This window comes from Sparus aurata, chromosome 14, assembly GCF_900880675.1.
Source record: "Sparus aurata chromosome 14, fSpaAur1.1, whole genome shotgun sequence".
Taxonomy (NCBI): domain Eukaryota; kingdom Metazoa; phylum Chordata; class Actinopteri; order Spariformes; family Sparidae; genus Sparus; species Sparus aurata.
This window is the reverse complement of record NC_044200.1, coordinates 9262728-9278579: the sequence shown is the minus strand read 5'-3', so window position 1 is coordinate 9278579 and position 15852 is coordinate 9262728. Positions and strand designations below refer to the sequence as shown.

The 15852-nt window shown below is 39.6% G+C and overlaps 1 protein-coding gene across 2 annotated transcripts in view; it reads right to left on the bottom strand.

Annotated features, from left to right (window-relative positions):
* Positions 1 to 15852, bottom strand: part of LOC115595517 (copine-8) — a 99901-nt gene that overhangs the window by 43369 nt on the left and 40680 nt on the right. Inside the window, exon 7 of one of the 2 annotated variants that reach the window (XM_030440109.1) lies at positions 1314 to 1455. The exons of the other annotated variant lie outside the window; for it this stretch is intronic. Within the exon in view, the coding sequence (XP_030295969.1) occupies positions 1413 to 1455 (43 nt within the window). The 3' untranslated portion in view covers positions 1314 to 1412. Of the gene's footprint in view, positions 1 to 1313; positions 1456 to 15852 lie in introns of those variants that run through there. 2 annotated transcript variants of the gene reach the window in all.

Here is a 15852-nt window from a genome sequence, read left to right as displayed (position 1 = left end):
ATTAGTAGATTATCTTGCTTAACAAAATGTGTGGTTTGCCACAGAATTTATTTTCTGCGATAACGCCAATGGAAAGATGTCAGATGAAGTTAAGGATGATGGACTGTTGAACTTTTCCATCCACGTCATTTCAAGTAGTGCTCGAACATCGTACAGCAAGTGTTGAGTTTGATAGAGAGACTAAAGTCGAAGTATAAAAATGTAATAATTTTGTCACTGTCTCACTAAACTAGCCTTGACAACTGCCTGATTAGTATTGCACATGTGCAACTCTCAACAGAGATGAGAAAGAAGTGAGATGTATCACTCCTTAGCTACTTCTGTGAGCTCCAGGAAAAAAAAAAAAATGTCTTATTCATAATGTTGCTTATCAAGTCTTTTTAACACAAGTTCAGGAAATCTTCTGAATATATTCTGAAGAGGTCTATGATCTTCTGCTTTCTACTGTCGCCTGTTTTTGTGGCATATTTGTGTTTCCTCAAACATGACACAAAACACAGGTCAGGGACAATCCTCATGGAAAGTTTTACTAATTCACGCTGCCTCAAAACATTTCCAAGATACAAAAGGAACACTGTTAAGTATGAGGTGTTCATGTTTGTGCCAAAGTGTTTGTCAGTGGGTGTGTGTATGACTGTGTGTGAGTGGACCTTTATGTTGTTGGTAAGGGCAAGTGTGCATGATGTGCTTGAGTGTGCCCAAGGTGACCATGGTGGTGTGTTTATGAGGGTGTGTTTCTCTATTTAAGCAGGTCGTTGCAGCGGTGGTGCCGGTTGGGGATACTGTAGGCAATGCATGTGTGTGGGAGCCTGTGTGTCAGCACTTTGAATGAACATCACAGTCTTGAAGGTAAACTCAATGACATCATGTACAACACCTCCTCCTCCCATACAAACACACATCCACCCCCACACATGCTCAGACCTGACTAATTTTACTGTCTAAAACTGCAAATCCTTTTAGTCTGTTAGGAAGTAGACAAAGGGGTACTAGATAGCCTCTGAAGTTCATCCTCCCCTCTTTAACCTGTCGATCTCATGCTGATGCTGCAAAGACAAAAATACATAGCTGTAATCTCATATTTTCTACTCATCTTGTTTAATGGACTATTCATTACCATTGTTTGTGGAACTGCACAAGATAATTCAGAAATTTCAGTTTTCAGATGAATAGGTTTGGTAAAAATTTGATTCATACTAATGTTGTGAAAGTATTTAATAATAAAAATGCTAATTTGCTCCACAAAACAACAACTTTTACTTAAAGATATAATATCAAACATTTCTGAATTATACTGTTTAAAAATGACTGGACCTCTGTCATATGTTCTGTTGAGTTGTGTACCTCTCAATAAAGTGGTGAGCCCAACACCAGGGAATCTGTTAGCATTTTTGCACTTCTGGTTCCCTCTTCTAAAAGTCGACCGGTCTTGTGAATGGATTTTCAGTTGAATGCCTACAATAAGGTCTGTGGTTACCAAAGACAGTATTGAGATATCAAATTGAATCAAAAAGCACTAACATGTCTTCAAAATAGAAGCCACTGATGAGTGATCAAAAGAGACTACAAAAGTTGTCAGTTGTCATCATGCTGAACAGGGAGACTCATTTACTCATTAATGCATTAGTCCATCTTTACAGGTAGACGTTAGTTGCCAACTATTCTATCTATAACTTGACAACTTGTAGACTTATCAATGTATATAATAATGGATTGGAATGGCGCTTTTTCTAGGTACTCAAAGCGCCTCACAGGGTTACAGGTTACATTCATTCACACACACAGTCATACTGGTGGTGGTGAACTACGATAGTAGCCACAGCTGCCCTGGGGCAGACTGACGGGAGCGTGGCTGCACATTCAGTGCCAACAGCCCCGACAACCACCACAAACATACAGTAGTCATACACATTCACACGAGGCAAGGTGGGTGAAGTGTCTTGCCCAAGGACACAACAACCATGACCCAATTGGCAGGGGCGGGGATCGAACCGCCGACCCTCTGAACATAGGCCGACACGCTCCACCAACTGAGCCACGGTCACCCCAGTATATACAGTAATTGTGTAGTAAGACAATAGATGCGGTGACATTCAAGTCATGTAAAAACAATGCAGTCTGTTTATAACACCAGCTTTTTACTTCTAGCGATTTAAAAAAGGTCCCATAATATGAAAAACACTTTTTCTCTGGTCTCTACATAAGCTGGTCCTCCCTGAGCCTGCCAACTCCCAGAATGAGGAAAGCAAATGATTCCTGCATAGTCTCTGCAGCCCACTCACCGGTAAAACCGAGCTCCTACAGGCTGTTCAGATTCAGCTCCTGTCGTTACGTAACAAAAGGAGTCATTTTCATAGGCCGGCCTCCTCTGCGCGGTGATAGGAGATATCCGAGAGGGGGTAGTCCATCCCAGAGGTGAAGTTCGGTGTTTCCAGCAGTAAGATAGCAGTGTTTCGCAATGTTGTTGCTCAGAGTGAGACACGCAAATTGCTCTGTTGTTGGTTGTAAAAAACATCAGTGCCTATATTCTGTCCCAGCTACAGAAGAACAGAAGAGACAGTAGTTGCGTTTTATTTTTAATGACAACGTGCCGGCTGCAGTTTGTGTTAGCTTGTATGTGTATGCTAACCACTTCACATCAGACTGCTTCAGTAACGAGGGTCAGTACAAAGCTGGATTTACCGCAACATTGACCATCGTAAAAGGATCAGTCCCAACCATACCAGACCACGCCACGTTTTAATAGTATTTACAGTTGCCTACGAGTATGATGAAGTCAGCTGGTAATTGGCTAACTAGTTAGCTCCGCTTCGGTTTGCTATGCAGTGAAATTTGAAACGAGCCTAATGTTAAAAATATTACGAGGGAGCTTGGTTGTCACAGTATGAAGTCTGGAAACGTGCAGACTGGAGACAGACGATGCGAACAGTGTCCAAGAGTTTGGTTGGTCAAAAGCCTAGACTGATACAGGGATATCAAGTTTGGTGTTGGATTAGCCTTGATTGCATTAAAGGGGACTGCTGGGCCTTGGTGGAGGCAGGCGCTCTCCTGAGTGCCATTTAAGTTCTAAAAATGAATCTAATGTTAAAGTATTTATAAACCTGACTTTTCTACATGTGAAATGTTGCACAATGCACAAACTCCCATTTATTTTGTTCTGCATCATTAAGAATACTGAAATTTCCACTAAGAAATATCATAAAACTTTTCCTGTGCAGTTCTATTGTGGTTCAAAAGTGCATTTTAAATAATAATCAATACTCCATCACATGTTTACAGATACAGCGGTGTATCTACTGCCATTACAATCCTTAAACCAGAATAAGTAGTTAGAAGAAGCTATCCATGCGTGGGAGGAAGACTTTTTGACAGGTCTTGCAATCTCACAAAGGGGCCTGTCACCTGATGAGCTCCGCTCTCAGAAGCCACCTGGCAGAAATCGACTCAGGCAGTCATTTAGACAGCCCAGAATTGGGGTCGAGGACCTCTGTGTAATTGCAATTCAGGTCTTTTTTACTCCAGCATACAGAACAGGGGAGGAAGCACTTTCGAAATGGCAAAGTTATCAAAATGAAATAGATCCTGGGATCGATGCTTTGCATTGAAGAGCTGAGAGCTTTTTTTCCATTACTTTTTTACTTGCAAAAGCAATTCACTTTTCTCTGAAGAAAATGGAATGGGAAGATCAGCTAAAACAGCACCTTCCGAAGATGGGAGATTTCTCTCTTTTTCTCATTTCTATCAACACCCAGACAGCACAGGGGGGTGGGGCCCAAAGGATTTCTGTGCATTACGGAAAGACTTCTTGAGACTAATTAAGAATGAGATGGTGCAAAAAGGTCAGTAAGGGTGTTAGAAAATAAGGAAGACTTTATTTGTTATGCACTTTACCTGGCTAGGATCAAGTGACCACATGGTGATTAAAAAAAAAAAAAGAAGAGTTTTTTGAACTCCATAAAAATGCCCTTTTTTCACAGACAAATACCATTTTGATTGTTGTACTTGGCTCTCTATCCACTTCATTTAATTTCTACAAATTTTCCAACATCATTCTCTTAGTGAGGACCACTTCATAAGCTCTCTTGCTTTGACTCTGTCGGCTCTGATCCATAGTTATGGCATTTAAACATTATGGGCAGTAAATAGTTGCAACACAGCATGATGCAAGTCAACAAGTACAAAGTGAACACAAAAAGGTAGAGCCAATTAAAAATAATGAGCTGCGTAGGTTGTTAGCGTAGCAGCGACATCAACTATATATCTCATCAACCTTCATTAGAGGATATCAAATATCAGTGAAGTTCCAGCTTACAATTAAGACTGATTAAGACCAATTATTTTACTCCACTTTATACTTCCCTTTCAAAAGGAAATATCTTACTGTTAACTCAAAACTGACCATTTAACAGTTTTGACAGTACTTAATGTCTTAGGATTTTACAAGTGATCAGCTTATACAGTATAGCATTATGTATTTTACCATCACCAATTACATAAGTAAAATTCTACCCACAAATGAATGCATTAGTTACAATAATCACATAAATATTATGTGATAAAGTGCATTTTAAATAAATACTTAAAGAAATTCAAAGTCAGAATTTTAATTTTTACAATATTAATGAATTATTAATACAAACTCAAAGATTTATTTTATCTTGCAGCAGTACTGGCAGTAAAATGTTTACAGGCCAGCCCAACCTACATAAAAATACAAACAAAATACATGTAAATCTAGGGGAAATGCCCAATGTCTGCTACTTGGACATTACACCAATAAACAAATGCCTCTTCCAAGTATAATAAGCTAATGTGTTTCTACAAGCCCAAGGGAAATAAAATGTCAAACTGAAGGTGTATAAGGGCTTGGGTTTTAAGAGGTTCCCAAATAAACACAGATTCCTCACTAGAAAGATGTGGGCAGCCAAGAAAACAAAAATAGGGCCTAAGCACACCAGATTTTCTGGCTGGCAATCTAAGGGGAAGGAAGTTCTCAATGGGTCAGGAACAGGTTCAAAGTGAGGGTGGGAGGCACCTGTGTGCCATTCCCCACCTCTTTTAAGTCTTCACAAAAAGGGTGTCATCACACCATGATTGGCTGGGAGGGACATGCCCCAAGCTGCTTCCACTCCTCAATCAGGAGTCAGTCTCTCCACCCTGCGCACAGGTGATCTGAATTACCTGCAATCGGTCTTGAAGGATTTTGGAAAATCGGCCCCAAAGAAAGAAAGATAGCAAGTCTCAAACAATTGGACTGCTACAATCTTACTGCTGAAAGCTGAACACATTCAGCTGAATATTCTCAACTGTTTTACATGAGGATACCGCACCCAGCATGGGGATAAGCTACAACACTTTAGGGAGGTTCCGTTGCCATCAAACGAATATCGAAGGGAGATCTAGATTTGACAGCAATGATGACAACTTTTCAGGTGCCCAAATTATTAAACTGTCCTTAAGTGTCTTGTTCCCTATGTCCCTCGCCCTTTAGTCTCAATCATGTCATCGCACTGCAACACTTCCTCAGAATCTGTCGGCATGACAACCCCACTAAGCAGGGGTCCCCACGTTGGGATGTTAAATGGGATTCCTCCGCTTGCTATTTCCTCAAAAGCTCTCCTCTATTTTTCAGAGCGCGGCGGTCATTATTCCAGCTGAGAGATCTGCCTTAGAATGATACGCGGGTGGTTGCTGACAGGATTGGTAGTTACTGGATGAATAATGCATACCACAGTTTTGCCTTACATCCATGCACACAGATATATGTGGCAAGGGACTAACTTAAATCTCAGATCCTGACAAAAAATCTTGCCACATAAAACTGCTTTTTAAACTGAAGATTTTCAAACTGCCTCTTGGGAAAATGAGTTCTTCCCATCAGAAGAGAAAAATAACGCACATGGTAATACTATTTATCACTCCAGAGAAAGAAAACATCATGCCAGGCGTGAAAAAAGTCAGAAAATTGTGGCCTTAACTGTCATATTTGTAGAAATGGCCATGATGTGGATGAACTTAATTTGTGTTTTGAACAAAAACTTCTGAAAATGTTATCACTCTTGGGCAAATTACTTTCCTTTTTTGAGTTTATTTGTGACAGAGAAAAGCACTCCAAAGTTGAGAAGTGCCTCAGGAACATTACTGACTGTCCCTGCATATGTGTGTGTGTGTGTGTGTGTGTGTGTGAAAGGAAACACTGTGAATCCTCTAATCAAGACACATGAATTTGCAATCAGCGTCTGGCGAGAGACGGGTAATTAAGTCTGGGCCACTTCTGGGCTGCCGTGTGACACACATGCATGCACGGCTCATGCACACACACACACACAGACACAAACACAAACACACATGTCACTTCATTATATTCCTTATCAAGTGAAAAATACCTGAATAAGAAAGAAATTATAATTATAAAAGCATGAGAATCCATCTACTCTTGGTCATGCCCCGACATGCATACACAATCACACATTCTCTCCTCCAAGAAGAAACTCATAACCATAATCTTCCTTCACAAAAGAAACACTGACATCAAAATCCATGTCACACCAGAGGCAGACAGAGAGTTTCTTTGTCCTCCCTTTACAAATCCTTACAATCAGACTTGCATTCACAGCTATCAGCCTTTGTGTCTGACTTCTTGGTGCACTTGTATCTTAAATTGTAGCCCACTAGGCTCTTCCAGTTCACCAAGGCTTCTTTTGGAGCCTGTTACACAATTAAAATGAACGCTGAAAGATCTGTTTGCAGGGAAAAAAAGAGGCACAGTCTAAAAAAAGAAGATGGTGAGTGTGTGAAAAGACAGAGAATCAGAGAAAAAAGAGAACAGGTCCCCCCCATTACAAGCCGCCTCACTGGAGAGTCGATAGGCCCTGGAAATGAAACCAGCATCAGTATTTCACCTGAAATGTTATCAGTAATAAAATGCTAATTCACTGCAAATAGTCTCAGGAGGTGCTCACTAAACCTGAACGCTCTCATGCAAATTTAACCAAACAATGAGTCAGAGCAACATGTTCATGCATTTTTTTTTACTTAAAAAGTCAAAAGCAGCCCTCAAGGGGTTTATTAACCACAACATGGAGCACACTGGACTCATGGATCACTATTGTAAAATGTACTTCAGACAAGGCGAGGCAGGTAGTCAAATTAATGATGAGACTTCATAATAACTATTTGACTTAATAACCGCATGCTGTGATAAATACATATTTCACCATTTAAGCAGCTCGGCAAAGAAAAAGTCCACCACGTAACTCCTGGGTCATTTTAACACTTGTTTTTTGTTTGTGCTTATTAGGACCGTGGTGATATAACAATGGAATGTAATTAAGTCAGGGCATTGTCAGCTATGACCTTAAATGTAAATTCTATAATGGGTTTCCCGGATGGCAGCAATTTTAAGAATGGATTAACTTTCGATAGTGAAATTCTGGGTTATTGCATGGAATTTAATGCAGGAGGTTGGAGGTCAAACATAAATCTAAGGAAAAGAGCGACAAAAGACCAGTTGGACTGAGAGTGCAGTCAAGACATGGAGACATGGAAACACATTTAATAGATGTACTACACATCCACACCCATACACACACAATCATGGACGTCATTTTGGGGGGAACACAGGGGACATGTCCCCTGCACTTTTTCGAAAGGCCGTTTTGGTCCCCTGCGGTTTTTACCGTCCAAAAACAATGTTACGCTGTGGTAAACAGAGATGCGTCAAGCACTAGGACCAAGCGGAAAACGGCCACACAAGCTGAAGCCCGTTTCCCTGAGTTTAGACCCGCCCACAAGCTCCTCCATTGGCTCTGCCGTTTATTGTGTGATTGGCCGTCCCCGCTGTCACTCCATCTCACTTGCACACTGGTCTGCTAGTTGCCTAGGAGTCCTCATTAATCTGCCACTGTAAATTGGGCGTCTGGTCTGTCTGGGTCACGTCAGCTAGAAAGATTGTAATATCAGAGGTTTCATTTACATTAACGTTTGAATCGGTGTCCATGTGCGTATGTGCATGCGTGTGTATGTGTGTTTGGTAATTAGGCACAGCCAGGATGTAAATTACCAAATAATAGCCGGGGCGTTTATTGTTTCAATCACTTAACAGACCAGGCGTTTATTTGGGACCAGGCGTTTAATTCAATAGTTGTGCGTCTTCTGCCAGTGAAGTTGTTGCGGCGGAGGAAATGATTCAGCCAACCAGCACTCGTTGCAAACTCCTCATCTATGCTGTCACTCACGGTGGCGTACATTTGTTTCTCAATCGCCCTGATCATTTTGCGGGACACTCTCTCGTGGCGTGCCCGTTTGCCAATAACCCATCCCCGCATGTTTATCTCAGGCTCCTCGCTAGCCTTCTTCCTCCCTCCAGCAGGCAGCTTGGCCCTGTTGCTGTCCTCCTCGGACAGACGCTGAAGCTCAGTTTGATTTTTTCACCAGTCTCTCACTCTCTTGGGGTCGACAGAGAAATCTTTAGCGGCTGCTTCTCCCGAGTTTTCCTCTGCATATTTTACGACAGAAATTTCAAATTTCAAGTCGTACTTTTTATTTTTTTGCTGCACCTGAGCCATGGCGATCATCAGTGTGATACTGACAGAAAGCAGCACAACACATGAAAAAGGCGAAGAAGAAAAACGTGCAGTGTCAGTGGACACGTCTTCTTCCTTGATTGAAAAAAATAAATAAATTAGACTTAAAGGGGACCCTGTGGTTAATTGAAACCTGGCTATTATTTGGTAATTTATAGTACTCAAAGAAATGCGTTACACCCATCCTGCAACACCTTCACTGGCTCCCAATAAAGCAGCATATCCACTTCAAGATCCTCCTCATCAATTACAAAGCTCTCAATAATCTTGTCAAGTGTCTTTGAGTTTTATTGAAAGTGCTGATAAATAAAATGTATTATTATTGTTATTGTTGTTATTATTATTGTTATTATTATTATTATTATTATTATTATTATTATTATTATTATTATTATTATTATTATCATAACTGTAGAGCCTCAACAATGCAAAGATTTTAAAAAAGCTTATGTTTAATGCCAAAGATATATGCTTATTTTCATGTATTATTTTTATGTTGAAAGTCTGCAACTGTTAAAAAAAAGCACTAACAATGAAATATTTAGGTAAAAATACAATAAAACCTCGGATTACAAATGTGATTTTATACATCCAAAGTCATGAGAATTGTGAAACTTAAGTTTTTTCCTCTATAAAATGAGGTCTGTTTACCATATATTCCAAAAATAAGTGTAAAATTGGTGGTACTGAGTTGGAGTGAAGTTGATTAACAAGGTGAAACACAGAATTGGGTGATAATGTTTTGCTACATGCTTCACAACCATTCAAACCAAAAAAAAGGGAACAGTAAACTTAAAAGCAGCAATAAAAAACTAGAAGAACTACTAGAAAACATAGTGAACTGAAAGAGTTGGAGTTTTATTAAAAATACTTGTGTCCCCCCACCTCTGAAATCAAAATGTCATTCTTGCACACAATACTGGCCACATAAGAGCCATGCATCACAGCATACTGTACTTCTCATCGTTTGGCTTCATGTTGTTCTCAATCTTTTCCTCTCACACACACACTGACACACACACACTCCTGAATGCCCACTGGAGTTTGATTGAACAATGTAATTAGCTGTAATTACCACTCATTAAAATTGTTAAAGATCCCCCCTGTCGCATCAGGCTGCAGGTGTGTGTCTGATGAAGTCTAACATACACACATACGCGCGCACACACACACACACACACACACACACACACGCGCGCGCGCGCGCGAACACACACACACAGCCTCAGCAAGACAACAACTGCAGCTGCTGTGGCCTCTCTACCTTTGCTCTTAATAAAAGTTGACAGCATTTCTATTTCTGCACCAAATCGCTCATGACTTCTTTGTCATTCTCCTCTCTTCAGGATCTAGATATTATCTATATGACCCTTTTGTGATATATATTTATATATATATATATATATATATATATATATTATCTATATGACCCTTTTGTGATATATATTTATATATATATATTATCTATATGAATCTTTTGTGATATATATATATATATATATATATATATATATATATATATATATATATATATATATATATATGTACATAGTAACAAGAGTGAATGTCTTCACCTGACAATTAACAACTCCCATGCTCTTTTACCAGTCTGTACTTTCCTGAACTCTGAAGGTACAGATTCTATTTTCAGCAATTCTTCACATAACCTTTTCTCCTTGTTATAGAAATTATATAATATATGAGACATCAAGAAAGGAGGAGAGGAGAAGGAATCTCATTCCCAGGTCATCTCTAAGTTAGCGCCAGCAACTGGACTGTTTCAGTTTTCCTCAGAGTGGCAACTTCCAACAACACAGGGAAAAGGAATGATTTTCCATCTTTTAGCCTAAAAAGGGGACAAGAAAGCAGATAGAAATTGAGCATTGCTTTCAGCATGACTGGATTGCCAGGCAGCCTTAATTTTCCAGGGAGATTATGTGCCTTGTGGTAGACAGGATTTCATGGTGCAAGCTGTTAGAGGCTTATAGGGAATCGATGTGAACGCCAATGGTGTCATTGTTTTACGGCCATTACATCATCACAACATCAGTTCACTGTTACTTCATAACAATAAGTCCGTTAAAATGGAAGATCTTCATCATCTTCAGGAATACTGTCCTCTACATTTAATGCACCAGAGGTACTTTGGACGTGATAATAAGCAAACACAGTATAGTTAGTGACAATGTCTACACTCACTCAAGAGAAGGTGAAATATTAAGGGGATCAGGGCTGAAGTAGTTTAACAAGATGGTAAACAATTCAGTGCTTTTGTAGACATTTTCAAACAGGACAAAGACACATTGGAATAGGTGAAATGTTTAGAAACAACCAGGTTATTAAATCTGATTATTTTCAAAGTTTATATGTATCTCCATACCATAAAAATAAATCACATTAAAAAATCAAGATATAGATGTATAAATCAATAAATATTAATGTAATCTACTGTTGTGCATAACATGAAGCAAAACCCTTTACAAGTCTAAAACAAACTTGTAAAATAACTGTTTGAAAACTCCTGTACTGTATAATATAAATTTGATGAATAACCCTGAGAATTCATCAAGGCTATGCTTTAACTACTACACAATACAGTTGCATCATCAGTCTTGCTGTTGTCTACTTACTGAATTCTGATACCTTCAGGGAAAAGTACAGCAACATGAGGCAGTTTGAAAGGAGCTGACATACAATACAATAACATAAGAAGATAAACAAACTGAGTCCAGTCAAGACTGGAGCACAACGTGACTTATATTCATATAAGTAGCATTAGAGGAGAAGAAATGATAGTTTTGCAGTCAGTGTGACCATTACCAATCAACCACAAGTATATTTGCAGCATTGGTGTGTATGTGTGTGAGAGATGAAAAGTGGAGGGGTGGGAGGGGTTTCTTGAGTAGCGCTTCAGGGTAGACAACATCGTTTTGCACTTTGAAGACTCCATGGTGCACATATCACCACACACACACACACACACACACACACACACACACACACACACACACACACACACACACACACACACACTGTACAAGGAAAGACAGGTGCCCCCCCCCCCCTCCGAGTGGGAAACTGGCCACTGCAATCACCATGGCGATTTCTGCTCAAGTGGATGACAGCGCTGCTCTGAAACAAAGAGGAATAGTGGAGCGCACACACACACACACAAAAAAAAATTAAACACACACACACACACACACCCAGGTTGCCAGGTTGCTGAAAGCGTTTAGTGAAGGGATGCCAGTTTGGCTGTTATTTTTGCCCCCCCCCCCCCCACCATTTGAGATCTCAAGGCTCATCAAGGTTTTCAATGAACAAGCAAATTGGATTAAAAGACACAGTTGACATGAAGCCAAGTGACTCCAGCCAGGAGAAAACAAGTGAAACTGAGGGGGCCAAAAGAGCAGCATCGTGGATAAAGGTTGATGAAGATGTATTCTAATCAGTGCTCCTAATGATTGATTTTTTTTTAAACTAATCTTGATTAAAGTACTTTCATATCTGTTAATATTAATAAGATTTCAATACAGCTGCACAATGCAGGCTAACACTATTCTCAGAAAATGTATTCTTATGTTTACACAGAACAGCTATGTGCCCTGCATCACAGCTTTACTCTAACGCAGGGTTTTGTAAAATATCTGTAGAGTGTCAGTATGGAACTGCTGTGGCAGGAAGATGTGGGCCAACAGCACTACAGCAATGTGGTGCGAAAAGTGCTAAATGTCACTAAAAAGGAGGCAAAGCAATGTCTTTTCTTTAAAATGGAAACAGCTCCCTGTCAGAGTGGATATCTATATTAAAGACTGTGTCTGGATAAGGCTTTGATCAATTCAAAATGCTCTGGTAATTTTTAAATTCTTTTTCAATTAAAAATATTAACCACACAACCTTATTACTGCTTCTAAGTAGAACATTTAAAATACTGAATGTCACACTATCAGCACCAGAGAGAGACTATATGTTGACTGTAACATGGTGACAAATTATCTAATGCATCTATCACCGATCTTAGCTCTCCAACACATCAGCAATGACAAATTAAAGATGAAAGTCTCACTTGGTGGTTATGTAGTTAATGTAAATGTATTTACTCCCTATGGACGAAGAACTGATGAATAAAATACTTTTGAGCCATAAGAGTTATAAAAAATATTAAATTCATTCATTGTTACATAAATATTAATAACTACAGGCAGATTCGACCGCATATATAACTTGACATGAGACACATGTTATGTTATAGATTAAATTCTGTCTATTTTAGAAGGATAAAGAGTAAAAAACTCAAGGATTAATTATCGTCATGTGTCAGTACGTATGCCTTTCAGGGCTCCAGACTGCGACCAAATGGTCGCAGTTTGCAACAAAAATTTGAGACAGTACGACTAAATGTAAAATTTAGCATGTGCGACCAGTGAATTTGCTAGTGTTTTTATTTTTTTATTTTTACACTGGTACGTGGAAGGGGCGAATCAAAGAATCTAGAATCACAGGTGGCAGGCCAATGTGTGTGAGAGGGGCATGGAATGGGGAATGGCACTGTAAGTGACAAATGTGTGGAGGGGGAGGGCCCTAAAGTTGTTCCGAGCGCGGAAGGAGAAAGTTTCACTTTCAGTGAACAATGGCGAAACGAACTCTACCACGTGATTTCACCAGATACGTGTCCGCTGCTTTATGGCTACGCCACACCAGAGGAGTTGATAGGTTTCACTGTAGTCTATGTGTTAACTTCCAAAAGGTCCGCTGTGCTGCACATCTGCTCTGTCCCACCTCCGGCAGTCCGGAGCCCTCCGGCACAAATACGCAGGACTTTCATTTCTGGCGGATGCCGGGGAGCAAGACGCTGCAATTCAGCTTAATTTAGCACAGAGCAGACAGGAAGTCACGCACCGAAACAACAATATGACATCTGGTTACTTTTCAAAATAAAACACTCCGTGTTGACGCCAGCACACAAATCTCAAAAAAGAGACAAACACAAGCTCTTTTGCTAATCTTTCGGTCGGGAACACTTCCTATTGTTGTTTTTATGACAAATACCAATAACTGCGGTCGCGAGTGATTATGTGATTATTGCGGGAACTCCTCAGTCTTGCGATGCCAGTTGTCGACAGTACTGCGCCATGTCTGACTCAAACTGCAACCAGTGGGGGTTGCTGGACAGCAGAGCAAAACCGGATTGGAGCTGTAACGCAGCAGACACGTATCTGGTGGAATCTTTCTCCCCGATAAGCCTAGTAGTGTGCCAGAGCCAAATCCTAACTCAGAGGATGAGTCCAAGACTGAAGTGAACAAGTGTGGCAAACAAAGAATGGTCATGAAGAATGGCTGCGTGAATTTGACTGGTTAAGGTATCTCAGAGAGACGAATTCCATGAACTGCAAATTTTGCAGTCAACACATGCAACATGTGCTGAACACAACATTTTTTCATTGCCCAGGAAGAATTACCATTTACCAAATATGAAGACCAACTCGACTTGCTTTTTTGATTGTGCTCCTGACATTTTCAGTTAGGGGCAACTGTACTCCTAGTAAAAAAGTTAGTCTGGAGCCCTGCCTTTTGTGTTCAACACAGAGGCAGAAATGACACTATAAACACAGATTTTTTATGTTTGTAAATGCACATGAATAAAGCATTATCGAGACACAAATAGGACCAATAACGCAATGGGCCAAATAATTGCTTGGGTTATTCTGCAAGGTATGTTGCCAGTTTTGTGACAAACACTCTTTATGTTACAGAGCTATCATGTTACCAATGTAGTAAATGAAAAATGTGTAAGTTGTACTAGACTCATCAATCAGTCAGCTAAACTGGTTTTATGCTAACTCCCTGTGCATAAGGTCTGTTTGGTATCTGTTGCAATGACAAGTACAGTATCCTGTAATGCATGGGTCCTACGTGACCAGCAGTGTGTGTGTATTGGGTGTGGGTGTGTAGTACATCTATTAAATGTGCTTTCATGTCTCTTTATTATGACTGAATACTCTCAGTCTAAGTAAATTTTATTATACAAACTTGAGCCATATTCCATACCATGAAAAAACGAAACAGAACATGGAGTTTCACAAATACATCAGAGGTTTCCACAGGAATTAATGAACTTTCCTACGTGGAAAAAAGGCGCTACGCTTGGCCAGATACTACATATCACTTAATATCACGATAATTGCTGCAGTAAGTGCTATTTTAAACAATATCAAATAAATAATAAATATTAAAAAATATTGAATTTATTACAGTGAAATTTCTTTCCTGGCTAAACCTCTGGAGTTTAGAGGGAAGGGGTCCACTGACAGCTGCACTTAACATACAGTATGACACTTTTACTATATATCTAGTTTAAAAGTTCCTATTTAATATTATTTTAAGTGTTTTATGTGATGTTTTAAAGGGAGAAGTAAAGAAATTAACAGCATTTTAAGCAGTCAGTCCTTTATCTATTAATACTAGTTACACTACTGATCAACATGAAATCCTAATAAAACTAAATAAAATATTATCATGTATCGCAAGAAAAACCTGAACCCCACCTCCACCACGATAATATTGCAAATTGCAGTACACAGAGAACACAGAACTTGTACAATAACAACAACAAAGACATGTGAAAATATAATTAGGATCATGAACATATGTGCAAGGAAACACGTGCACAAATACACAAGAGATGGAGGTATGGAAATCTATATGTGTTACTGTAGAGCACAGGCTGCCTAACAAGCCTGATGAACACGACTGAGCCTGACGAGCCTGTGTGTTTATATGTGTATGTATTCCCCTGGGTGTGTGGGAGTGTTTGTGTCTGTGTATGTTCATTAAAAAATGAGGCATGCACTGTTCCTGAACAAAAGTCAGTGATGCACCCCTGATTCTTTTTGAGTCATCCCAATTACCAAACAGCAGGTGTTCTTCTGTGCACATGTCTCTGTTCTAAAGCTCTGTGTCTAACACCTCATATATTTTCATCCACTGACCGGTAACTCTAGTGTAGCTGGCTTACAAGTTTTCAGTGTTTTATTTATGGATATTCTGGCTTTCACACTGGTTGTTAACATATCTGTGGTTATTCATTTACTGTACAGATGGGTTCACTGTACACACCAGGTGGATTTACAGTACCAGTCTCAAAGATGTTGAGAGACAGACTTGATGAGATGGTGAGATTTACCAAACTTCTCAGGAGTAAAGGAGTTATTATGTGTATTGTATACAAATTGTTTGTTAGCAACAAAGAGATAATTTGAATGAAAAG